This window comes from Cygnus olor, chromosome 1 (genome assembly GCF_009769625.2).
Source record: "Cygnus olor isolate bCygOlo1 chromosome 1, bCygOlo1.pri.v2, whole genome shotgun sequence".
NCBI classification, from domain to species: Eukaryota; Metazoa; Chordata; class Aves; order Anseriformes; family Anatidae; genus Cygnus; species Cygnus olor.
In genome coordinates this window covers 24933223-24961100 of record NC_049169.1, presented here as the reverse complement: position 1 = coordinate 24961100, position 27878 = coordinate 24933223, and the positions used below count along the sequence as shown (strand labels likewise).

Below are 27878 nucleotides of genomic sequence, written 5' to 3'. Positions count from 1 at the left end.
TTTTATCCACTGCTGTGGTTAGTGGGCTAATGCGTGAATTCAGCTGAGAATGTGCAGTGGCTTCCTTACCCATCGAAATGGCACTGCAGAGAACACCACAGGCAGACAGAGAAGGGATTTCTAAGGTCGAGACTTGGAAAGCGGTGCTGTTTGTTGGTGTTTTCAATAGTACAATTTCAGAGACGTCAGCATAAGAAGACTTCTTCAAACCAGAATTTCAATGAGGATTTTTTTTTTCAAAGTGAAAGTAGGTATCAGGCCTTAGGTCCTTTGCTTTATACTGGATCAATAGATTGCATAGCCTTTTAAATACTGCATAGCCACTTTACAAAGAAAAATGTTCTTTTCTAGTATACATTTTTTCACCTTTTGATCTTAAAGGTCTGTGCTACAAAAATTATGCATACTAAGATTAGGATTTTTGAAAAAGGGAATGTAATCTGGATGGGGGACTACAGTGTTGGGACTTGTCTTATTTCTAACTTGGTTTCCCGAGCTGACTGACACATCAACTGCTGAGCCTCTCTCACTTCTTCTACTATCAAATGTTATTGTTATTTAAAATGTTGCTGTTATTTACATACTTTGAAAGGACTGGTTAATTAACAACAGCTTGCAGAGTGATTTCAAGGTGGAAAAACATGTCAATTACAACAAACAGTAAAGGCACTGCGAGCTAATTTTCATTGATGATGATGTTGGTTAACAAATTTACAGCTCTGACAAACACTGTTACTGTTTCTGAGTGCAACAGTAGGTGGAGAATTGCCATGAGTACCGATGCAGCTGAGTGTTCAATGCTACTGACATCTCTTTATTATTATGATAATTGTATTCATTGATTACGAGGAGTAGATTTACCAAAGTAAGGGACTGTCACTCTCTCATTAGCTCTGCCTGGTGGTGTGCAAACTGCGTGTCATCTCAAAGGAGCAAGTGCCTTGTGACAGTCTCATTTCCCTTTCTCCTTCTTCCAGCCACTTTGTAATAGGCTCCCTCCCAGGTGGGTGCTAACAGAAACCCAATAGGGATGTGTAAGGAACCATACAAACAGAGTGGTCTATGTGGGGAATAATTTAGGAACATTGCCCCTTTTTTAGATCTCAAATCTAATAACCGGTGCCCTGAATTTGTTTAACCTTCTCTTTTTTGAGAGGTGGTAGGTTTCCTTTTTTTTTTTTTCTTATGTCAAGGCATTTTACAATGACTTATGGCATCACTAAGGAGCTTCTCTCCAGTGGTTTGAGAATTATAGGACACTTCTCTTTTTTCATCTGTCTCCACCCATTTTTGTTATATTCTGCTACAGTAAATGGTTCACTGGTTAGTGAATAATGTCAAAGTATTCTTTTGTATTTCCCCTAAACAGCTAAATTCCTGATTTATAAGGGGTACATTTAAAAGGGGTAAAGTACAGATGTCATCTCATTATTTTCAAACTCTGCTTTGTGAGTTAATACCATATCAGTTACTTGTTACCCTAGCAACACAATTAAAACCGTATTTTAAAAAGGAAAAGATGCTCTCTACTTTCTGTTAAACAACCTTTTTCTGCTGCCTTGTTCTTATTTTCAGTGAAATATTGGCTTTCTTTTAAATAAGAAAATTACACTTCAAAAAATTGTGCTTTCTCAACATCATGGTCATTTTAACTAAAGCAATTGCTGAAAAATGTGCATCTTTTACATTTTTTTTTTGGGTGATTTAAGAGCTGTTGTTCTTGCCCCTTCCATGGTTCTGTTAATTGTTTTACATACTTATGGCTTAACGTGTTTATGTTATATACAAGCTTGTTCTGGAACCGCAGTTCTGCCTCCTTTCAGCTGCATGCTGTAGCTGTCACAGTAGGACAATCTGCCTCTTTTCTGCCTCCCAAGGCAGCATTGACCAGGGGGTAGATTGGATTGCTGTACACTTCACTGGGTTTTGTATAAGTTTGATACTGCTTTTGGTCGACAGACCATTGTCGTGCTGATTGAAGACCTAGGCCATGAGGTTTCAGTTCCAGAGTCTGACTGTGCTGAGCTGTTCCTGATGGATGTGCTATGGTATCATGGATAGAGGGGAACAGGGCTTGGCTCCTCGAGAAGCTGTGTCTTTCCTTTTTACCAATGTAAGGATACATCAGAAAAAGATCTGTGAAGTCAGCCATGCATTGTGGAGGGCCTGTATGAGTTTTTGTAATTTTGGTTTTGGCTGAACACCAAAACTGTATGATCAAACTTTATACTCTGAGAATTATTTGTACTTAGTTTAGTTAGTTTAGCTTTCTTGCATAGTCAAAAAAAAAAACAGATCCTTTCAGAGAGCTGTTTAGAACCAGTATTTCTCCTAGTTCTCTGAGTACTGGTCTCTTTCTCTGTCTCCACTGCCTAAAGACAAACCCCAAGAATACTGCTTTGCTAGTACAGACACTTCAGTAAGGTAACTAAAATGATGCATAGGGGTAGGTTCAGTGGGACAATCAAAAATTGCCATGGTGGAATGCCATTGTCTCTGTATGTTACCCATAGGTGGAAATTGCCATAGTGAAATGCCAGTGGTTATTACAGAGTGGATATGGAAAAAATAGCACTTGATCTAGCAGGTCTGCTCCCTGTGCATATACAGAAACAAGTCTGCTAAATAAATGACTTAATGGGAGTTTACTGGCTTATTCCTGTTATCACTGCACAGGCAAGTAGACAGACAGTAGTCTGTCTTGTCTCTGTACTATCAGCAAACAGGTAGGCACTTACAAAGTCCACATCAGTTATAATGCATAACACAACACAAAGATGCCAGTGAGAGTATAATCTGAACATGCGGTGCTGTATTAATAACTGCCTGGTTTTGATTAGTAAAGCCTTTGCTCCTGCTAAATGGTGTGTGTAAGGCAAAGGACAAGATTAATTTTAGATCCCAGTTGAGCTTGAAAGGCTGAACTGAGTTGATCTGATGAACAGCTGATAAACATAGACAATCACAATGTCATTTTAACAGGAACAGTATGAAAAAGAATAGTTCTTTTCCTTGAATGGCTGCTCACAGCTCATCACCAGAAATAGAGCTTCAATTTTGTTTTTCATTTCGTGTACTGAAGTGGAGAGCACATGCATTAAAAGAAAAGCTATACAAACAACTTCATAACATTAGCACAATGCAGTATGTCATTAAAAAATATAAGTGATGAGGTTTGGGAATAATGTGAACAGCTTGACTTTTCCCTGACTATTACTTAGGAATTTGAAATGTCTAAAAGTGAGGTGTGTTAGTGTTAATGAAAACCACCCTGCATGAAATAACGACATAAGAGCTCTATGCCTTTTTATAAGCACAGTAGGAACAGTAAATACATACCACCCATTGACTGCTATCACATCACAATATTTTGATTACTATTAATATTCACATGCCCCAGTAATCTCGAGGGCTCTGGTACATCAGTCCTGCTCCCACTGCATTTAGTTGCAGAGCTAAACCTCCCATATATTTCAGTAACTACAAAATGTAGCCTTAAACTGTCAATCTAGAAACAGGGATATGTTGTTATTTACTGAACTGTGTGATTACAGTGGCAAAGTCCCTTGGTCCTTTGTCAAACACATTTCTTATCCACATTAATTTTAATTAGGGCTGTGTGAGAAACACAAGTTTTGGTATTCTATATTTAGAAATAAAGGATTTCTATGTAGAGGAAGGAGGAAAGGTATGTTTGTTTTTTTATGCAGCACTCATGTACTCACATATAAAGTGGGCCAGAGCTTGTAGCTGGAAGGGGGTACTCAGTGGGTATAAATCTCTCTGCTAGCAGTTCTGAATAGGATATAGTCTAAGCATTTTCTATTTTATATTTTTGGTTGATTCTTCCAGCTCCTCTGTACTGCTTCTGTTTTACACATTTTTTCCTTAACATCAGGAGATGAGCGCTGTTTTCAGTGGTCTGCTAACTCTCTTTCTGCTTCTCTTGGTGCTTTTTCAGACCTGCAGCTCCCAGTTGCCACCCCAGAGTGCTTCAGTTGGCATGGGCTGTCAAGGGCCAGCATTGCAAGCAACGGCAAGACACACGCTGCCCATCTACAGCACTTGTGGAGCCAGGCTAATAGTGCACAGCTGTAAGCTAATCATACCTTACCCCAGAAACTGTGTGTTTCATAATGCATTTAGTTGGGAGTCAAGGATGCAGAATGTAGTGAGAATGGAAACTGCAGCAGATGGAGCACTTAGATGTATTGTATCTTTTTCTATATACTTGCATGATGCTTTTTTTTTCCTATAATAGCAAAACTTGTACATGCTTTGTGTGTGAACAACTAAGTCCTTATGTTGAGGGCATTTAGACTCCTAGACAGATAAATACAGATCCAGAGACACCCTTGAATGTTTAGGTCTCACAGTGTCTGAGATGTTTCCTGTCCTCATTCCTGCCTTACCTGTACTATAGACACACATATATAGTCCTTTGCAAAGAGATTTCCATTAAGTAAAGAACTAAAAAATATTTGAGAACTAGCTGTCCAAATGCTGTTTCCTATATTTCAGTATCACGCAAAATTCTGTGGTCAGGGGCCCTACAATTCTGCAAGGGGAAGAAAAAAAATTGTTTAGCATAGATACTCTTAGATTCTCTTTAAGTGATGGCAAAACTGAGGCCTGGTGAGGCCATGTCTTGCCAAAGATTACACAGAAATGGGAGAAGAGTGTGAGGTCCCTCTTTTACCACTAATCACAGTCTTAGACACATATAATTTGTATACTCATCCTCTCATTGCATTTGCTGTGAGGTAGATTGATATTCAGAGATTTTAACAGACAGATTAATAACCACTTTTGTGAATATTCCCAAGCGTCGTTCAAGTTTCCCCATGTAATGAGCTTTTAGAGAACTAATTTTTTCCCCAGTTTTGTTTGTTTCTTCCCTGTTTCTATGCTGATTCTTTTTGTGCAGACTATGGGAGTTGTGGCCTACTATCTAGAGAGCCACGTCACTTCCTGAACTAAATTAACTTGCACTTTTATGATTAGCTGATTTATTATGGGCTATTCCTAGGTGTTACAGTTTCTCATAATATTTGGAATCATAGTTCATGTCTTTCCTTAGTATAAGCATGCATTACCACATATTTGTGGTCTTGTATTACACAGAAGAAAGTGCTTATGATAGTGTAGTCTTTCCGTACTTTTTTGTGACTTCACTAGAAATCAGTGTTAGATTTGGGTAGCTTTACTATGCACTTCCGTTATTTAAGCTGCTTGGATTTCTTTAATGTTTTTACCTTCACTCTGAATGTCCTGGGTTAGTACTGACAGCTTTTGCAACAAACAATTACAACATGGCCACAACACCCCTGCCTGCATGCCCATGCATTTGCCCATAAGTACACTCAACCATAACTCCCTCCTAACACAGTTAATTAGTATCCATGGAAATAAAGGTAAAAAACACTGAAAGCAAAAAAAAAGACTGGATAAAAAGCTTGATTCCATCCTGCTTGGTTTCATCTACTATGTTACCTAACCTTGGGTTAAAAGGAAATTATTTTCTCCCCTGCTTTTTTTATCCTGTAGCTCATTTTGCTTCTAAAAGAGATGCAAAAGCTCTTCATTAATTCTCTGCGTTGTTATTACTTCCCAGGAATCAGGTCTCAGCCTCACCAGACCACAAGGACATCTTTAAAGCTCAAGACATTTCTGTCATCATAAAAGCATACGTGCTAGTCACATCCTTAACACCTTTGCGGGCATTCATTCATTCAACCGCCACAGTCTGGCATCCACCCAAGAAGAAGCACTTTTCTGTAAAGGTAAAATGTTTTATTTCTTAGTTTCTGCACACTTTTAGGTAAAGTAGAGACAGAAAAACAGGTAATATGCATATTCTCTTTCCCCCTTTCTTTATTTGCAGTCCTGAGCTGATGGTGAATGTTCTCCTCAGGTACAGCTTTCATTTCTCAGAAAAAGTGGGGTTTGGTTCATGATGAAGGGGAGAGCTTGCCTGTGCAGTGGGAACTGTGAAGGGACCTGGGATTTGCTTGCTTCAAAGCCAATTTTTGTTGGTGGCATTGGGCAGCAGTTGCAAGGTTGGAATTTTCTCTAAAGCACAGCTGCAGGGGTGCTCTGATTCAGTAACATCTTTTGCCTGCATATTGACAGTGTTGTAAAAAAGGAAAGTAACTATTTAAAATGTTTAGATTTCTTTTTTAGGTACAGTAAAACAAAACGGATGAGGGTCAGGGCATTTCTAAATAAGGGGAAGGAAGAATACTGTGCAGAGGGTGGCTCCCCATGGTCTCTAGGTTTTATGAAGAAGGATGTTTCACACGTGCCTTACTTTGATTAAGTCTGGACATGTCCAAGTGCCTGGAGACACCACCCCAGGTCTCTATGTCTAGTTTGCTCAGCAGTCCTATGGATTTCCAAAGGTATCTTTCCATTCCTTTGTTCTTTCACCAAGGAACTGTCCTTGCAACGTGGCAGCTCTTTGTGAAGGAACTGCAGTTCTGTGGCTGCTCTTTTCTGTTTCAAGGAACAACTTCTCAAAGTAGCAGTGATTTTGTGAAGTGTCATAGCTCAACTCGTGCAGCAGCCATCAGAGGATGGGTGCACTTTGCCCATGTAACTCTCTTGGGGTAGGAGCAAGTCTCATATTTGAATCAGTGTGAATGTTGTGGTATCACTGCCAGGACTCTTGATGATGCTAACCATTTGGTATGTTTTACAATTTTAGTTCTCTGAAAGTTAAATGCCTACTTTAATCTCATTATCTAATTCTAGCTATTGGAGAAACAGGCATCTCTAAAGTATAAAACATCCCACTCAATTTAGACACTATTTTTGGAATGATATGTTTTTTTCTGCTAGAAATGTTTGCTTCCCTCCTGTTCTGCTGTGACTGCCTTACAGAGCATGCCAAATTCTAGATGGCCAAAATTAGGTGAAATAAACCTACTTACCTTCATTTCACTCTTCAGAAGCTGTGGAAGCACATGGAGATAAATTATTTGCAATTTGTCTGTGTGGGTTTAGGAAGACTACCAAAGGTCACCCACTTTCAAACCTTGAAATTCAGTATAATTTTCTGTATTAAAATGCTACAGTGTTGAGAAGCATCACTATCATATCTGAAGTAGGCAGTACTTTAAAGGCTAATAGTCATTAGTGATTGTGATAGGGCTCTGTAAAATGGCTCCAGCTGAGGGAAGTCTGCTGAAACGGGTGCCACCCATCATTTACAGAGCACTTTGGCAGCTGAAGAAGCAATAAAAGTGATAGATAGAAGCAACAGCGTGTCAACAGTAGTTCCAATCTGGTTACTGCTGCTGTGGTGTTACATCTTCCACAGCTTTAGGCAGACTTGTCAAAATGGCAAGAAATACACAAAAAGTAGGCATCACACAAAGCACATTTGTAATGATGAAGAAAGTTAAATGTAAATCAACAGAATGATGGAAAACAGGGTGTATAAGACTGTCTCTCAGCTTAAGCAACATGCCCTATAAAGAGCCTGGGAGGAGTCAGGAAGTCTCCAGGAGAAGCGAAACAGTGAGAATTTACTTAGTGGCCAGGCAGCACTACTGCGAAAATCATAAAAAGTCTTCTGTGCTTGGTGCAGAGGCATCAGACAGGAGTCATCAGAAAAGATGGCAGTGGTCAGGAAAGAATACCTGGGAGGTTTGAATTCAAACATGGATATCCTGTGAGATGAGATTGTATCAAGTTTCTAGTAAACTTTATGGAACCATCACTTGATGCCAGTGAGATGTACAATGCTAGCATAGTGATCTCCTCTCCCAAACTATCCAGTGGAGCTATGCATATTCGTTCTAGCCAGGGAATCTGGTCCTGAATGCATATGAATGAGTATTTGGTTTCTGCCAGCTCCAGTGTGTAGGAAGGGAAATTGTTACGTAGTGAAGCTCCAACCTGTCAACAGTTAATAAAGACAGAAAGGGTGTCTAAGATCTGTTCTTCCAGTGGTTGACAGAATACCCACTTGTGTCACTGGGACCTGATCATGCCTATGGAAGAGACTTTTGTCTGGAAAAAAATCCTAGTGTATAATGGTTTTTTTTTTTTTTTTTTTTTTTTTTTTTTTTTAATTTTCTGTATTGCCATCATAGATGTGTTGCCTTTAGTAATGTTGCACAATAATTTGGAGATTTGATTTGGAGATCTGTCGGCAAATTTTCTTGTACCAGTGTAATTAAACCATTATGGGTAAGAAATAGATCTACAACTGTGGCTGACTTAGTTACAACTTTACTAATGCAAATTCAGGATATTTGATCTTCTATGCACAATAACCCTTTACCTTTGCTGGAAGTAACCAGAATGGGGTATATGTGAAGGAGGCATTTTTCAAGACTGGATACCAAATGATACCAAATGATTTAGAGAAACTGTGTAAAGAAAATAATAAATTTGAAGAGTTAAATACTACATTCTCCACTGCTTCTTTGTTAGAAAACTATTATAAATGACTCTTACTGTTCAAATTTGCTTATCCCAATTGGAGTGACAAGACTTCACAATGAATTCTTGAATAAGCATTGGCCAAATGACAGTTCAGGAGGAGCTCAAGTGCATTGTACACACCAGCTGCCTTTTTTTTTAATTTTTTTGGGGGGGTGGGGGAGAGATTATGCAGATTTTAGTAACTTGGTTCAGAAAGCAAAAGAAGCTAAATATTTAATTGGCATTAGGATTTTGTGTGTCATTAAGGAGTGACAAGAGTGCAGCTCTAGATTTGGGCCCTGGTTGGAAAGATGCAGGAAATGCAGGGGAGGGAATGGCTTTCTGCCACACAAATGTTTTGCTATGAGGCTTGCATAATAGCTTTATTTCCTTGAGGAAAATAGGAAACCCTTTATTTAGACCATCTGTGCTTTGAAAAATTATTAATAAAATAGAAGATTTTAATTTTGCATATGGTATCAATTAAAGGAGGGGTCATTGTTAATGTGTGCAATAATTGCCTTCATATTAATTGCCTATGCATGTGTATTGAACAAAAAGGTGACCCATGAATAATTTTCTGTTTTATAGAAGCTGGTTTGTAAGACACTCATATATGATTACTTATCTCCAGGTTTAACATACTATAAATTATCTCCTTTGCTCAGCCACTAGCCTTTCCCAACCCAGTCCCAGTTCATAACTAAGGATGCATTTTTGTAGACTCTAGTGGTGCCTCATCCTGTGTCACCTGGGAAGGTGTTGGGGGCTGTTTTGAACTGCCCCCTCTCTGGCTCACTGTCCATTTGCTCAACTAAAATATAAGTCAGGTGCTTCCTGGATTTGAATTCATTGACTGGTGTATGTGCATAGACCTAGATACCCCTAGTTGAAACTATGATTTTAAGTGATTTTCAAGTTGTGCAGTGAAGTAAACGTAATATATTAAAGCTGTTTGCTGTTGCTTAAGCTTTCTGTGGTATAAGTCACTATAACTTTCACTGAAATTCTCTTTCTAATGTATTTGCATTTGAAAAATTGAGTAAAGAAAAATATTTTTCATACTTAATATATATGCAAATAAAACTGGACCCTCAACTATCCAGGAAATATGTCTTTTAATATGACATGGAGGTCTGGCTTAGAGCAGAATGCTGAAAATTAGATTGCAGTATTGCCCTCAAGTGGCCAATTTTGATACTACTTCAAGTAAAATTCAAAGATGAATATCAAATAGAACGCATTCATGCAGATAAAGAGCAAAATGCTTAAAAACAGTGGAAAGACTCAGGATTTTTTTGCTTTGTTTTATTTTTGGATTACCAGTTGTTGCCCTAACACCTAGCGAGAGCAAATGCAAAAGCAAATTACCATCAACTCTTAAAAAGATTGCAGGTTTATTTGGGAAGAAGAATTAAATGTGTGCATTAGGTGCTGTAAGAACTTAGCATGTGCATTTCACTATTCTTACAAATAGCCTGCACAGAGAATCAAATTCTCTAATGGTCCCACTCCTGGGAGATTGAGCATAACATAAATGCTGTCTTTGTTTTCTGTCCTCATAACATCTAGAACCCTATAATTTCTCTTTTCACTAATATACAAAGAAAAAAAAAAAAGTCTGTTTGGACTGGGGAATATCAGAGATATGCTTATCTGACATACTGTATCTGTCATAGAAAGGTACTCATTAATATTTAGGCAGACTGTACCTGCTTCTGGTAACCTGCAAGTTAAGACGCACTGAAGTGGAAGTGGAATATATATCTTTATATTTAATAAACTCCAGTGGACTTCAATGCTATGGAGCTCTCTAATGGATTTTTGAATCCGTTTTAGCTTTTGGTCTTCCCAACAACCTGCAGCAATGAGTCTCTAAAGATTAATTATGTAGATTTTTTTTTCTTTGAAACTTCTACCTGATTATTAATTTCATGTCCCTGATTCTTGTCTTTAGAGAAAGAATGAGTAATCCTTCCTTCTTTACCCTCTCCATGTCTTTGCCAATCTGTCAGGCAGCGTACAAATAGAATTAAAATTCTTCCTGGAGCTCTTTTCTGCTCTTCTCAACATGAACATCTGAGTTTCTTTGGTAACAGCTCTAGACTGATTATTCTTTTACAACAAGTAGGTGTGTCATAAATAAATCTTAACACACTAATCCAGGCCCTTAGCTCTCTGTTTTTCTTCTGGCTCATAGATCTTCTTGCTCTGGCTCTTCAATCCAAGCAGCTTTGTAAACATGTCTCCACGTGGCTCCCAACTTTCCCAGCCCTATCTCCTGTTATCCTGATTCCTCTTCTCATTCTTCCCTTTCTGCCTTCCAGCTTCCCTTAATCAAGCTGATCCACATTTGTTTCTCACAGCAAGCTGGGAAATGTTGTTAGTAAATCACCTTTACTTTTCCACTAAGAAGTTGATGCTGCATTGGGAATCAATTCTTAGTTCAGACACATTCAAAGGACCCTATTTAGTGGTTGCTGAAGCTAGTGAACATCAATAACCAGTGACATCAATAATCTTTGAACTTAGTGTTAAGAGCAAAGATCTTTAGAGAAAAGTTTTCTCAGAGGGTCTTTTCTCCTTTATTCACCAGCAAAGATTTATAATAAGACATCCAGGAGCAAACACTGAAATAGGTGGACATTGTCCACTGAACTTGATAAACAAAGAATATCCTCCGAGTAAGTATGCTTAAACAGTGCTGAGGGACAAGAGGGTTTGTTGTTGTTGTTTTCCACACCTTTTAGATACCATTTCTTTATAATAACTTATGCAAAGAAAAAAATATATATATCAATGTGAAATTTACTGTATAAAACAGCTGAATAACATCCTGGTTTCCCCCTTCATATAACAATAACATACATAAAAATAAACCACTAGTGGACTAAACAGACCTACCTAAAGCTAACACTATCAACTTATGATAAATTACTGCACTGTTGAGATGTATTCTAGAGCCACTGTTTTTGATTATGAGTAGTTTTTCTCCCATTATATGTGTTAAAACTATATACTGTGATCAGTGAAGAGGTTTGTCAGCGCTAGCAGGCAATACAGGAAATAGTTTCATTTCAAAATCTGTTTTTTTTTCAGGCCTTCTATGTGGAATCAGTCTATATTTTTACAGACACTTTAGATATCTAGATACATCCATAGATATAGTCAAAGAGATTCTTGTTTGTGTGTAAGAGTATTTCTGTATCTATGAACAACTACTTACATGCAAAAGTATTTGGTCTTGGTGAAGAAATATCACCAAATATAGATTCAGTAAGAAGAATAAATGTACGAAAGTGTACTGAAAGTACACAGCTTACACTGAAAAAGTTAGAAGAGTGATTGAGTTTATTCAAGTGAAAACATTCTTGGCTATTTTCAAAGAGAGGTGATTACATTCTTTTGAGACCCTGCAGATCCAATTGATCAGAAAGACGCAAAAGCTCTGATGCATACCAAAACAGTCTGGAGAGGATACCCTTTGTTATTTCAAAAAGTGCCTTTTATTTATTTTTATTTGATTTGATTTTGTTTTGTTTTATTTTTAAACCAAAGGTCATGTTTTATATCAGCAGCAGTAAACATTGCTCTCGAATATTATACTGACAACTTTATCTGTCCTCTAGTTTTGAAGGTTACAACTAGGGGCCAATATCATTTCAAAATGTATTCATACAAATTCTGTAGAGGGTGATGCATCAAATCCCAAAGTATAAACCTCAAAATTGCACTGAATTACTCAGTAGCTCCAATGGCTTTTCATCTTCTAGCTCCTCACCTCTTGTGTAGGTTCAGAGATCAGCTACAGCTCCCAGGGTGTGATGCTGTTGCGGGAAAAAGCTGACGAGCTCACATTGTTTTAACAAAATCAGGATAGAAGTGGTTAACTGGTGATACGTAGTTAACTTGCAGCCAGTATTAGTAACACATGCTAAATCATTATCAATACGAGAACAGAGAAACCATGACACCAGAAACTTCAATAATGTTAATAAATACTACATAACTCTAAACATCCTCCTACAAATAGCCCCCCCAAAGTTCTAATCACACCCACCCATTCACGCACTCTTATGCTCTCCCTGTCTCACAGACATCATGGGTTACAAAGATGGCCCCATTCTCCTGGGATACGGGTTCTCTACTTTCATGCACCTCTGGTTGGACAAGTGCGAGCTCCAGCTCTGCATGTACCCACTCCGTGTGTGCCCACGCAGGAGCCATGCCAATGCTGACAACCCAGTAAAACCCTACAGTCCAGGCAGAAGCTGTGGTGCTGGTGGGCTGACCTCTGATAGTGCCTGACCAGGTTTTGCCTGCTGCTGTCTCTGCTCCAAAGCCTCTTCCCACCCCTGCTGCAAATTTTCATGCTTCTTTAATGTTATTTTTCAAGCTGACTCCTTCCTTCTATCAAAAGTCACTTTGTAATTTCCTGGTTGCTGTTTAATCTTGCTGATGGTTGCCTTTATCATCATCAATTTCGGGCAAACACCCTCCCAGACAGCTTTGTATATTCAAGTCACACAGATATTTTTATCCAGAAGATTTTGTCAAGGGTGGGCTGTGTTTTGTCAAGGGTGGGCTGTGTGAGCTCTCCCGGGTTATATCTCCTGCCTGTCTTCAGTGTCTCATTTAGATTCCCTGTACACTCACTAGAGGAACAGATCAGTTTCAGATTGTAATTAATGTCGCCATTTCAAGATGTCTACCTTAGGATGGCATAAATCATGCTTTTGAAGTGTCTGTCTTGTGCAATGAAGTGTGAAAGGAACCGAGACATTTACCTCGTACATAGACACAAGCCACGTAATTTTGTACGGTGGCATTCCTCCATAGATTTTGACACCTAAGTGAATTGTCTGCGTGAGAGTTGTGCCTCTGAACTCCTATTTAACAGAAAGCTAATCAATGCAGTCAGCGAAGGTAGGTGTTTTAAGTTTAATTAAGTTAGTTAAGAATAATCTTTCTTGTTTATCTTGTCATGTGGCAAGACTATGCTAGGACTGAGCTGGAAGGCAATCCCAGAAGTATCACTACAGTTTGTTTTAACTACAGTAAAATTCATTTACATATTCTGTGGAGTGTTAGAGTCTGACACCCAGTGCACACAGTGAGTGTGCTGTGTCTGCTCCTCAGCATGCTCTGAACAGGCCTCCTAAAACAAGGGATGGAGGTAGAAGACACGGCTGTCTGAATCAATTTCTACCCTTCCTCAAACAAATCCTCAGCTAACCATTCAGCTAGCTGCCCTAGGCTGCCCCAGAACCTCTCCTAAGAAATTCATTCGCAGAAAACATGCCAGAGGAAAATCCTCTCAAAGGAATTACTACAGTCACCATATCATGCAGCCCCGCAGATGGCACGCTCTTCCACTCTCCTTTAGTGTCCATGAAGCTTGTCAATTAAATTGTATTTTTTTTCAGTCTGTCAGGCCTTTTACTGATGGTACAGTGTATTTTTGAGGAGTCAAAAGAACCCATGTCACTGAGATTGTTAAGGCTTATTTTAATGACTGCAGATTTAAAAAAAAAAAAAAAAAAAAAAAAAGAATTCAAAGAGGGTAGAGAAAAAGTATTTTTAAATTAATATTCTAGCCAAATACTTTTTTCCAATGGCTTATCCTAAAGGAAGAGTGGTTATCAGTGAGCTAAAGGTCAATGAGTTAAAGTGAATCTTAAGAATATTTATGTTTCTAGTTCATTCTGCCTTTAAAGAAAATGTGCACTTGATTCATGTAATTTGACTGCATTTGCACATTTTCTGAAAAACATTACATAAATGTGTGGAACACACCCCTGACTGTATGCATCCAGCGCGTGGATGAACATTTTCAAGCTCCTGGGAAGTCTTGCAATTCTGTATACAATGGTGTCGTTGTACAATATATATGTCCATGTGTGCATTAAGTTTTACAGCCTACTAAAATTTAATCCCTATACCTCTGCTTAAAAATTTGCCATCCAGAGGTCAGTTTTCTCCCAGACTAAATTCCTGTGATTGCCACCAGATTTTTCCATTCTGTCCTCTTTTCGCTATTCAGTGCTGCTTTTAATCAGTCTCAGTTAATAATGAGATTGAACCTTGCTGGGCAGGAAGTGTGTTTGCTCTGAAGGTGGGAGAACATGCGTCATCTGTAGTGATCATCTGAAGTAACCTTCAGCTCAGTGGCTTTAACGTGTTGCAACTGAACATAGATATTTATAGATTTTGTTTGGCACACTTAGAAGAATGTGAGGTTGCTGCAGGTATTCATATTTTTATCATCCCCAGTCCACATACTCTGCATTTTCCCTATTGGGTGCTGAGAATTCTGTGGAATATGACAGAGTCAAACCTAACCTGAACTGGTTTGAATAGGATTTTTTAATGAATTGGAATTGAACCGGGAGTATTTTTCTGTTGTCTTTGTTGGTCCTGAACCAAGGTGACTAAATATTTATTTTTAGTCATTGTTTTAGAATACATATTGTCCTAAAACCTGATATCCCCCATTGAGGACCTGTAGAGAACTGATTTTTTCTAATCTGCCTAAGGAGGGCTGTAACTAAAATGCAATTCCTTGGAGAAGTCAGTTTTATTTCAATGCCTGTTGTGTTGGAATCGGTTTGCTATTTTAGCCAACAGCATGCTGTGAGTGCAAATAGGGCAAATCAGTCTGTCTTTCAGCAATTCTGACTAGAAATACATGCATAGTGTATCCCTTGTGAATCCCTAGTGTATATCCTTGTATGGAGAGGAGAAAATGAGCTAATGGAGCTTCTTCTGTCCCTTTTGCCCTTCTTTCCAATAATCTCCATCTCTCCCTGTAAAGTTCTTCAACTCCTTATGTGCAGCAAAGCAACACAGCTTCTCACTTAGCTCCTCAACACCCACTGCAGATATAGAAAATTAGAGAAAAGGTCAAAGCTGGTGTAGCAGGAATGTGAATGATGTACAGGATCTGTCAGAGATGATGGAGGTAGCTGTCAAAGTCAGCTGAAGAACCACCTTGTAGTCTCTTTCTGGGGAGATGTGTCTTCATTTTTAATTTTTTATTTCACATGAACTGATTAATAAACTGTTATTGGCTTGAACCAGAACTGAGACAAAACAATTTCTTTCAGAGATGATTATAAATCAGAACTGATATGAAAAATGTGCAGTTTTGTATTCTTAATCTTTGTACTATTCTGTGGGAGAAACAAAGCTTGGGTGATCTTAGACTTTGGGAAGCTTGCAATGAAGTGTATTCTGGTCTGAAGATTTTTTCCATAGTCTCTTTCTACATTGCAGTTCCAGGGCTCTTTTGCCCTAAAGGTTTATGGAATTGCAATACACATAGATAACTTCCTACAGTATAAAAATACAGTGTGATGTTTTTCAAGATTGCAGCATGATGCAAATATCCAAATGGCAGAGCTGACATTATATATGCAACCTTTACTTTGTAGTTTCCTGGCAGTCAGAAGTTTAATTTTGTAATATAAGTCATTCTGTTTATTTATTTATTTATTTCCTACTGGCATTTCACACAGCTTTATCAGAAACAGAATAAAGAGTCCCAGGCATTGCAAACCTCCCACCCAGTTCTGTGCATGGGCCAAATTTGTTTTACTCAGTAAAGCTTGAGAAGGGCACTGCTTGTTAGGATCAAGTTAATGGCACTGAAGACAGCAAAGCAAAGGAGGATCAGTGTAAGCTGCCTACTTGAGTATTTGCCATGGCTGGCTGTAGGCAACGATACAGTGGGGTTTTTGTTTGTTTGTTTGTTTGTGTATTAGTCTTTGAAAAGGAAAGTGGAAAGTGCTTTTTACATTTAACTGTACTATGCTGCCTGAAGAAACTGAAAAGGCAGTCATTCATGCCAACACAGACCAACATGCTTGACAGTATTCATGCTCACAAGGCAGGCTCCAATGCTGTCTAGAAAATTCCGTGGACTAAAGTGCATAGAAGTCTGTTGAAAGGAGATCTGGTGTCAGCACAATGAATGCATCATAATGCATCACCAATAACTGGCGGTGTGCAACAGGGGACATTGCTAGGTCCAGTCTGTTCAACATCTTCGTTAATGGGGCAGAGTGCACCCTCAACATGTTTGTAGGTGACAGAAAAGTGGGAAGAGTGGCTGATCCACCAGGGCGTCAAGCTGCCTTCCAGAGGGATCTCCACATGCTGGGGAAATGGGCTGGCAGTAACATCATGCAGTTCAACAAGGAGAAGTGCAAAGCCCTGCACCTGGGGACAAACAACCCCAGGCACCATTATGTGCTGGGGGCCACCCAGCTGGAAATCAGGTTGGCAGAAAAGGACTTGGGGGTACTGGTGCACACCAAGATGATCATGAGCCAGCATGTGCACTTGCCATAAAAAGGCTGATGCTATCCTGGGCTGTTTTAGTAGGAGTGTTGTCAGCAAGTTGAGGGAGGTGATCCTTCCCCTCTACCCAGCACTTGTGAGGCCACATCTGGAGCATTGTGTCCAGTTCAGGGCTCCCCAGTACAACAGAGACATGAACTTACTGGAAAGAGTGGACTCAGGGCCACGAATGAAGGACCACAAATTTAATGAAGGGGCTGGAGCATCTCTCATATGAGGATAGGATAAGAGAGCTGGGACTGTTCAGCCTGACGAACGGGAGGGTCAGGGGGGATCTCATCGATGTGTATAAATACCTGAAGGGAAGGTACAAAGAAGACAGAGCCGGGCTCTTTTCAGTGGTGCCCAGTGTCAGGACAAGAGGCTGTGGGCACAAACACAGGAGGTTCTGTCTTCTGAACATCAGGAAGCACTGCAGGTGACTGAGCACTGGCACAGGTTGATGCAACAAAACCTGCCTGTGCTCCACTATTCACTGGTGCTCTGTGTTGCTCAATTTCCCTTTCCCCAGATCTCTGCCTGCAGTGCTGAGGAGGGTGAATTTGCTTGAGTGATGAAAGCAGCTGAGAGCACATTGTTATGCAGGCAAATGTATATGTCTCTAGGAGGATTCATGGCAAAAACCATCTGCGTGTGTAAAAGTCCAGTCAAAACATAGGCTGTGGTGACTGATCTTTTTTTTTTTTTTTTTTTTTTTTTTCTGACACCTTTATTCAATATTGTGTTTAGAGCTTGTTAACCTGGGGTAAGGATTCAAAGTGAAGGTCAGGTGGAATAGCCCTTGGCACAGTATGTTAACAAGATAAAAGGCTTTTACTATGATTGTGCTGTTACCTACTGCTGAAGCAGTGTTATGATTTCTGTTGCCCCAAACCAGTTGATAGTAAAAGGTTTTATCAAAGAAAGCTTAGACTGTGAGCAATATTTTTTAAAACCATTGCTACAGAGTCTATTTCTGATATACTTACTTGTAAACAAAAGCACATTCTCTGTCAGTGTGCTTTGTGGTGCTTTTCATGCCTTTTTTTTTTTTTTTTTTTTAATGTGCTGATGAATAACAACTGAAATTGCCATTCTAAAGCAATTTTGATTTCTACCAGCCTTTTAATTTATGATCTTAAGCACTGGTTTAGTTAAGCACTGGTAAATGTTCCCAAAATATATGTAATTTTTTCACAGCTGCAAAAGTTTTTTGAGATGTTCTTCAAAAGCAGTTCTCCCCAGCAAGCCTTTAACAATATGAAGGAAGCTATAAGCAAACTTCTGCTTGTAACTGAGGTCTTCAGTGAATTATCTGCCTCAGGACCAAGCTCTTTCAATCAGTAAGTAACTTGCAGCATTCATTGCTATTCTATTGTTAAAATAACTCCATAGATAGTAAAAATTGTAGAAGATGCATGATTCCTAAAATAACAAAATCCCCTCTATTTCATTAATCCTAATAGAATGAAGTATGGACACACTGTATCTAGGGGGTAAAACTCTTCAATATCCACAGAGTTTTTAGTTTGTGAAGAGGTTGTGATAAATACCGAGGACCAGATACTGTGTCCTGATGAAGTGTTTCAGGCAGCACACATGAACAGAAGTCACTCAAAAATGGGCTAGTTATCATAAAGTTGTATCTCCCATTAGTGAGCACTCTGTCATATGTCAAATATTTAAAGTTACAGTAACCCAGACTGTTCTGAACTGGCCGGGGCAGGGAATACAAACAACAAACACTGCAAAAACCTTATGAAATGTACATTATGAAAGGTACTCAGGCACCAACATTAATTTTTATGTGAATATTGAATCATTGTAATCACTTCTATTAGAGTCTTACAGTTCTTACACATAAATCAACATTTATTATGTAATATGTTTATTAATTAAAATTAATATTTGTTATATATGTGTTATGTCACACCCATTACTTTTTAATGATAAATATTAAATAAGTTTTTATTTATAATGCTTGTATGTTTTATAAATATATTTGAGAACATGGGTGTTTTAGTGGGAGTAATATAAATCTCATTATTTGTCAGGAATAAAGTTTACATTCTGAGTGAAGACAGTTGAAAGGAGGTAAGGAGTATAACAGGGATAGGACTATTTTTGAAGTGGTCCAAACTCTTAACATTTGTTTACCAACAGGATAGGTATCCCTTATGTATATAGCCCAAGATTTGCTTAGGGTTCCTGGCCCATGTCTTCAAACATCCCCCCAGGTGCATCTGGGTTCAGTAAGCCCAGCAAGTTTCACCTGATTGACATCTATTGCCCTCCGAATGCCTCCAAAGCTTTTGTGGGACTTCATTCTCATCAAAAAGCATTTCCTCCTCCGGTCCAGTTCACCTCCCTCACTGGTTTAAAAGTCAGCTGTACAGGTACTCTTTAATATATCACTGCTTTCATCAGCTCAAAATGTGACTCATCAATGGCTAAGGCTGCTGACTCTTAGAAATGTTTAGTCTATATTGTATGCTTCCTCTGGACAAAGGTGTGTGCATTTTGTCATCGTAGCATATATTTCACAACAGTATCTAACTTCATTGAATCTGATCCCTGTTATATTGTATTTCAGATGCAGCCAGTGTTTTCAAATGCTAACCTTTGACATTGGGTTCAGCACCTCCTTATACCCAGTAGTTCTTGAGGTGAGTAAATGACACTGAAATGTTTCTTCTTGAGTGTTTTTGTCTCCAAGAATGCCCTAAAGGTTGCAAGCTTACTGAACACAAGAAGAAGGGTATTGCTTCACCCCCCCAAAATTACACCAAACAGAACAAAGCAGGGAAATCTCTGTGATAGTTGCCCTCGAACCTCTGAGAAATGGACAAATGCATTAATATTAATTTTGCCTAAAAGTGGCAAGTAGCTGTGGGAGAAACCAGTTGGGAAGGGACAGAGTTCCTGTGCTGAAGTTCACCACATCATATAAGCATGCAAACCTTTCAGTTTTAGCTTTACTCCACTATTACCCCAGAGAATATCAGCTAAATAAAACGTATAGGAAGCATTGCATGCAATTAGAGTTAGGTATTAACTGTGCTAGAAAAAAGCATGAAGAGAGGAAGTTAAAATACCACAAATGGCTTTTAATAAAAATTAAAGTTCTTTGTGGAGCTGGGAGTCAGACTCAATGATCCTCATGGGTCCCTTTCAACCTGGAATATTCTATGATTCTATAAACTGTAGTGTATTTCTTCAGTTCATGTCCTGCCTTGACTTCCACTATGCTGCTTTCTTCTGCTGTGTTGCCTTCTTCACGGACAGTCCTCAAAGCCCTCAAAACCTGAGAAAGGTGACCATTAGCATAAACTCACCATGCCAGTTTTGTACCATTCCTGTCTCAGAACAGCCCAGACAGAAACAAAAATTGTACTTATTTCCAGCAGCTTTTCATTACCCTTGTACATACACGCATATATCTGGGCATGTAAAATCTGTCTGTATGCAGAATATACAAAAGGGAAAGAAGATACTAGTAAATATATCCTGGGAAATTACAGGAGACATTTTTTTAAATTCATCCTCAGTTAAAATCTGTTCAAGTTTCTAGTAACAGCAATGCAGTCAATATCTCCATCCTTCACAAAGCCAAGACCTTCTAAACACAAAGGAAAAATGGACATATAAAACAAAGCATCCTGGCTTTTATCAGAAATAACATGGCCAGCAGGACTAGGGCAGTGATTGTCCCCCTGTACCCAGCTCTGGTGAGGCTGCACCTCAAGTACTGTATTCAGTGTTGGGCCCCTCACCACAAGAAGGACATTGAGATGCTGGAGCATGTCCAAAAAGAAGGGCAACGAAGCTGGTGTAGGTTCTAGAGAACAAGTCTTACGAGAAGCAGCTGAGGGAGCTGGAGTTGTTTAGTCAGGAGGAAAAACAAGCTCAGGGGAGACCTTATCATACTCTACAATTACCTTAAGGGAGGCTGTAGCAAGGTGAGAATTTGTCTTCTCTCCCAAGCACCACGTAATAGGGCAAGAGGAAATAAATGACCCTAAGTTGCACCAGGAGAAGTTTAGGTTGGATATTAGGAAAAATTTCTTCACTGAAAGGGTTATGAAGTATTGGAACAGGCTGCCCAGGGAAGTATCTGAATCCCTGTCCATGGAGGTATTCAAAAAACATGTAGATATAGAGCTTCATGACGTGGTTTAATGGTGGACTTGTCAGTGTTAGGCTGGACCATATGGTCTTTTCCAACCTAAATGATTCTATGATTCTATGAAAGTTGGCACAATTAAAATCAACAACAAAAATTTGAAGAAGGTATCCTTAATTCGTCTAACAAGACATCTTTAGCTAGTATAGGAAATGTGACATGTCATAACAATTTTAAGACTGGACACCAGGCTGCATATAAATTCTACCAAGAGTTGCTAAGAATTATAGACATAAAGTATAATGTTTTTCTGCTTGTATAGCAGCCTCAACCATCAGTCATAATCTATGTGTGTACGGTAAGTCTGTACTGTTAAATAGTTTCCTATGAAAAAATAATTACTCTAAAAAAATTGATAATTTCTTAGTATCAATTGAGATTTTATTTTAGATTCTGTCCCCTCGAAACTGAAGTATGCATAAGCCCCATGCAATTTGGTTATATGTGTTTATACTAAAATAATAATTTATTCGTATATTTTATGAGCTTATTCATTGTGTTTATGCACAATAAAACTATATCTTTATCAGTAGTATCTCTTAAATACCCGAGTTTTACAAGAGCTGTGCTAATTTATAAGCTGACATTTTAAAAAATCAAATTTTAAAATAAATGGAAAAAAGGCTCGCATGAGAATGCAATATTGTACTCTATCCGCTAGAGGTCAGCAAATATTGTGGCGTGTAGTTCTCACTGAAACTGTGGTACAGCATTTTCTATATTACAATCCTGTCTGTTTTACTGGAGTTATCACGACTTTATTGTATAAACAGTTCCAGTTTGACGGTATATGGTTTTGAGAAGACAGGACTTGATATACAAAATGTAAATTCTTACATTGTTCTCTAACAGGTGCATGAAAACTTTGATTTTCAAGATGAGGAAGAATCAAATATTCAGGACCAAGCCTTCAAAGAAGTTATTTTTGAAGATACTTTTAAATTTCTCTTATCTAATAAATCGTCAACTTCCAGTTTCAAAGAGGCTTTAGAAAATGTGTATGGATTAACTGTGAGCAAGGTAGTTCATTCCACCTTTTTCTTAACAACAATTATTTGAAAATAATTTATTTTAAATTGTATGCCTTTGTGAAATTGTTGGTGCCAACTTTTTGGAAGAAGGATTTATTTAATCAAAACTGCCTGTTGCTGAATTTCAGGAGAGTCATGAGAAAAACTGCATTTATATTGAAAAGGGAATTTAGTAAAAATTTCCACTCTCAAATTATGTAATTTCCAAAAGTACAGGTCCTTAAAATATATTTAAATCTTTTAAAAAATAATTCCCCCCATTCATTTTTTTAAATGGTCTTTTAATATACAGTTTTGTGAGTTTACATAAACCTACAATTAATTAATTCAGACAAGTATATTCATGAGCATTGGAATTAAATTTGGTTTCCTACTACTTTGTGCCTCATTTTGAATGCGAGATCCAACTATAGTTTTTTTGCATTTTTAGGGTCTGTGTAAAGTCTGCATCACTTGTGAAAGCTGTTTATGACGAGCTGGGAACATCTTTAGCAGTATTTCTCTCAATTTTTGCACTTGTAAGGGGGCATTCTGAAGAGCCTCTTGCTTTCAAAACTTACAGAGATTAAGTTATCCATGAGACTTCTACCTCTCAGTCAGATATGATTAAAACAGGGTCATCTGTTCTAAATTTATGGTAGGATAAATTAGGAAGTCACAGACATATGTGATGACATATGATATGATCACCTAACTCTGTTTTCTATAGGAGACCAAACCACATTTCAAACAGTCCACCTTGTTGTCTGTAGTTCACTGTCTACACATTCTTTTCCCATGGTAATTTATATGGGTTCTTTTCTACAAAATAAATGATGCACAGTTGACTTTATCATAGACTGATAAATGGGAAGAGTTATCAAGGAGCTGTTTTTAAATGACTTCAGATGAGGTTTGGGTAAATTGAGAGCTGTTGTAACTTGTCCTTTTGATCACCAAAGGGACTGGGGTCTGATGAAAGCATATTGCTTTCCATGTGATTTCAGCAGTGTATGCTGTTCTTTCCTTTGTAGGATGGAATCTACCACAAAGAAGATGAGCAATGTTTGTCTTTAGAAGAGATAAATTCCATAATTACTTTCATAAAAGAGCTGAAGAATATTGGACAATTTGAGCTGGTAAAATCAGTTTTGTTATACTGGATTCATATCTTATGTAAATCTGCTAACATTTCTCCTTGATTACCGTTCTCTGCTGTCTCAGGCACATGCATCAGACTGGATGGAAAGGGAAGCTGGGGGGTGGAGGTATACTGATTTTATTTGGGATTTTTGGAATTTAAAATAAAAGAGATAAAGAAATAAAACAGAATTTGAGTTAAGAATTAATTGAAAAGGACAGCTAAATCAGAAAAATAAAACAGAAAATAGAAGAAAGGAAAAGGAGAAAAAATATGTAAATCACTCATGAGCTTGTAAAAAAAACAGAATGACAGTGAAGCAAAGCAGTTGCTAGTGGAAGAACTGGAGACTGTTCAACATTAAGATCATGACCAAAGAAAAGATAGAGATGAAAAAGTGGCAAAAAAGCAGATGGAATATGTGATATGCCTTCTTCATACATCATAGAGTCAATCATGGAATCATAGAATCACAGAACAGTTAGGGTTGGGAGAGACATTAAAGATCATCTAGTTCCAACCCCCCCTGCCATGGGCAGGGACACTTCCCACTAGATCAGGTTGCTCAAAGCCCCATCCAACCTGGTCTTGAACACTTTCAGGGAAGGGACATCCATAACTTCTCTGGGCTCTTCCAGTGTCTCAGGCTCTTCCAGTGCCTCAGAGAAAAGAATTTATTCATGATATCTAATCTAAACCTCTCATTTTTAAGTTTAAAACCATTTTCTCTTGTCCTACCACTACACTCGCTGACAGAGTCCCTCCCCAGCTTCCCTGTAGGTCCCCTCTTGGTACTGGGAGTGAGTACTTCAAGTGAGTTCATTTTTGGAGAAGAATAGAGATTGAGGAACAACAGACAGTATCCGTGAATAGGGATGACAATTAAGGAGTCTTGAATTGAGGAGGAGAACTGGGGAAATGGAAGATCAGCTACTAGATCCACTGTTCAGAAAGTCTGCATGACTTCAGAATTTTTTTTCTAGACCTCTGAATGGGTTTCAGGGCTAAAAATTGATGGGGCTTTTTGAAAAGTGAATTTGTTGTATAGATCTGGAAGTCAAACCAGAGGCCTTGAGAAGCTAGGGAGGTAGACTTCCATGTCAGTACTAGCAAGCCTGATTTGCAGGGATGGGCAAGACTGTCATTTTTTACATTTGCGTGAAAGAGCATTTATATTAATATATCTGTATGCTGTAATATACACTGTCTTCTAATCTTTTCTCACTTCTATGCAATTTAAAAATATAACATGTAGTCCCTAATCAGTATCTCTCTTCTCAGCTTTTCCCTTGTGCTGCACCCAAGATTCAAACTTTACTGCGTGACCTGTATCACATGGTAGACCCAATGAGACGGCTTGGTTCAGTCCTGACTGTACATTGGTTGCTTTCCAGTTTACTTGAACAATTCCAGTTCATGACTAAAGAGGCACATACAAATCTTTCAGAATGGTAAGATAGCTATTATACAATATGCTGAGGGTAATTTCTCAACTGATATAAACTGGAGTAGCTCCAGTGAGTACCATGAAACATAATCCTTCAGCAGATGTAGGTGGATTTACAGCATTTGAGAGGAAGATCTAACATCCCACCGTAGAGCACTGTCAGCCATTCTGCTGTTAGTGTTGCAGCTAGGTGTCGACATAGCACATATTTTTTTCCCTTTTGCTTCTCTTTCTAATACAGAGGTCCCTGTGCTAAAAAAGTAATTGGAGCTAGAGTTTTTTTTTTTTTAATTTTTTTTGGAAATGTGAGGTGAATTAGGTAGGCTGTTCCTGAAAAAAAATTTAGAGTCAAAATTAGTAGTGTTTACTACTCTCATTTAATTTATTCACCAATTAGAAACAAAACTGTAAAGAAAAGACAGAACTTCAGGTGGATTTTCCAAAAGGGTTCAATGATTTTCAGCGGCTCTAAATTTTCTATGTCCAATAAGATGACAGGTCAAGAGTAGTATACTCTGAGAACCTCATTTTAACTCTATTTGAAAAGCTTGAAAAATACTGTATTGACAAGACTAAATCTATTGAGCTTCTGGCAAGAGATTGTAACTTTAAGAAGGAAGGAAGGAAGAAAAAAGTGAAAAGTTGTGGTATACAACGTATTTAATATAAAATTTGGGGGGGGAAAAAAAAGTGTTTTCTGTGCTCATTATTTCCTGACTAATGACATTTCATAGATATGTATGCCATAGTTCTTTACTGAATAGAGGCATATATTATATTGTTTATGCAAACAGATATATATTAAAAAATGCCTGTGCTCCATTCCACTGAGTCTCAAGTTAAATGGGCAACTGACATTACTGTGTACATTTTGCTTGGAGAATGCTGTAGTCACTATATGAGGCATCTGTAAGACTTCTTAAGTTTTAATTTTGTTTCTCAATGAATTGGATGTGGCTTTCAGGGTGTCAATAGTCATCTGTAACTTTGCTTAGCTGTAAAGTGAAGATTATACTTTGCCACTGTGCTAGTTAACTGTTTATTAGTGTTTTGAAAATACACAGTTCCATGAATGTGCTAAACATTATTGTTGTTACTTATGGCCACTCCATGAAAAGTAACTCAAAGATGCAGCTGCTTGCATTCATGTATAAGCCCTTGCCCTTTTGCCAAAATATTTAGGTTTGCATATCAAAGCATACCAACCTTTAGCAGCTTTCTGTTCTAATCTAAGCTGTGCCACTCACTCACTTTGAGCAAGCCCTTTGACTGCTTTTTCCTTCAAGCTAAATGTTACTGTATGTATATAAATAAGTATAAGTAGCATGACCTTTCTCCAGGGCATAGGCCAATCTGCTTCTTTGCACTGTTCTGCAATGGCTAAGCTAATAACACTGTTCTGCTCATTCACTGTATAAAAAATACATGATTGCTAATCATAATCTCCCACTCCTATAGCTACACGCATGTGATCCTGATGCATGTGTCAGATATGCATGTACTTATATATAATTGCAAGGAAGAAAGATATGAGTAAAGTTTACTCCCCAAATTACTCAGGTATGCATTCGCTTTGAGTTTTGATTAATCTTTGAGATTCCCATCTTTGATGAGTTTGTATATCAGAACATTTTTTTCTGATTTTCTTCACTTAAAGGCAGTTTGTTTGATTGGTGTATTTAACTGTTCTTGTTTCTCTGACTATGCAAAATTAGTATTTCCATTTACAAAATCCAGTGATTCGCATAGCTGACTGTCCAAACAGACAACATGGACAATAATGGCTTTTGACGTAGGTCTTGTACAGTTAAGCAATTCACTGATCATGAATCCATAGAATAGAGACAGGATTTAAACAGATTTCTTTGTCTGCCTTTCTTAACCCATTTCATCTATGCTGATAGTATTGAAAACTTCAGTGACATCAGTGTACTCTTTGAATTCCTTCCACAGGAGAAGCAAGAAGAGTTCTAGAAACTCATCTCAAACTATAATGAACTGGTTACAGCTTAGGTGAGAATTACAGTTTCAGATGTATTATTATAATATACGACAAAGTTCCTTGAAAGTCATCAAGGGGTACCACCTAATATGTACATTGAAATCGATTTCCTTCTATGTTTGTGCATTTTTTTTAATTTTTTTTTTTTTTTTGATTCTGTGCAGTTACAATTGTGATATGACTAAGACATACATGATCACTGTCTTTTAGAACAGGGACTATAAGGTACTGTGGCAAGTATATTTGGCTGTGTCAGACAGCTGAGTAACATGGGAGAATCAGGTTTGTCAGAAAAACTAACCCTTCTGTTTTGCATAAGACAAGAGCCTAATGAGGTGAATAAAGTTTCACATGCTTTTACAAAATCCTGTACGCAAGTCCTTCATTAGGTCAAAACAGAAACACCAGCCCTCAAGCTGAACTTAGGTTGAAAATAATTTCTTGGTGTTTAACTTGGTCATGCTCATCACCTGGACAGTTTGCGAAACAAACATGGTTTGAACTATGTGGCAGAAGAAGATGACAGCAAGGAAATCTGGGATAAGTTGATTGATCTGCAGTGGGAGGAATGAGAGTAAGAGGGAAGGAGAGAGAGAGAGAGAGAGAGAGAGAGAGAGATTGAGAGTTGGAAATAAATGCCAGGAAACCAGTTCCACTCTTCAGTTTGCAATTTTGTATTCTTCTTCTGAAAATCAGCATGAGGTGCTTCCTTCAGTGAAGCAAATGCCCTCATGGAAACTCAGTGGCAGAAGCCAAACAAGCACTGTACAACACAGAGAGCTTACAATAACAGTTAATAAAACAGAAAACCTCCTAGTGATCATCTCTCACAAAATGAGCTCCAGTGGCTCCTCATTTTTAAGAGACCTACAAAAGTTACATAAGAAAAAAAAAAAAACCTCATAACATAACTGAATATTGAGAACATGGTCACAATATTGATTTTGTGACTCATTAAAAATTGTACCTCCCACAACTAACACATCTATCAGAGGCCCCCAAAGTGCCCAGTTCTTTGTTTGTTTGTTTGTTTGTTTGTTTCCCCTTTTCAGTTTTAATCTTATGGAAGATATTATCTCTACACATCTTTTGTTGCTTATTTCTGATTGATTAGACCATCCTAGCTCCATTACTGTTATTGCTGTCTGTCCTTTAGGTATCTCATTTGTTGAATCGGAGTCCTAAAAGACTCTCAGGTTTACTGTTAGTAGTTTGTGAGGTACACAAGCATATTCCTCCCCCCCGCCCTGGTTACCTAATGTACAGTCATTAGTTTCATTAGATCTAATTACAAAGTGCAGAGACAATGCACTCATCTGTGC

The 27878-nt window shown here is 38.1% G+C and overlaps 1 protein-coding gene across 3 annotated transcripts in view; it reads left to right on the top strand.

Moving 5' to 3' along the window:
- Positions 1 to 27878, top strand: part of CPED1 (cadherin like and PC-esterase domain containing 1) — a 151914-nt gene that overhangs the window by 46644 nt on the left and 77392 nt on the right. For all 3 annotated transcript variants that reach the window (XM_040549972.1, XM_040549956.1, XM_040549965.1), the window contains 8 exons: positions 3962 to 4094; positions 5615 to 5783; positions 17974 to 18116; positions 19367 to 19439; positions 21809 to 21976; positions 23001 to 23105; positions 24389 to 24558; positions 26508 to 26567. In XM_040549972.1, coding sequence (XP_040405906.1) covers positions 3962 to 4094; positions 5615 to 5783; positions 17974 to 18116; positions 19367 to 19439; positions 21809 to 21976; positions 23001 to 23105; positions 24389 to 24558; positions 26508 to 26567 — 1021 coding nt within the window. The remainder of the gene's footprint in view (positions 1 to 3961; positions 4095 to 5614; positions 5784 to 17973; positions 18117 to 19366; positions 19440 to 21808; positions 21977 to 23000; positions 23106 to 24388; positions 24559 to 26507; positions 26568 to 27878) is intronic.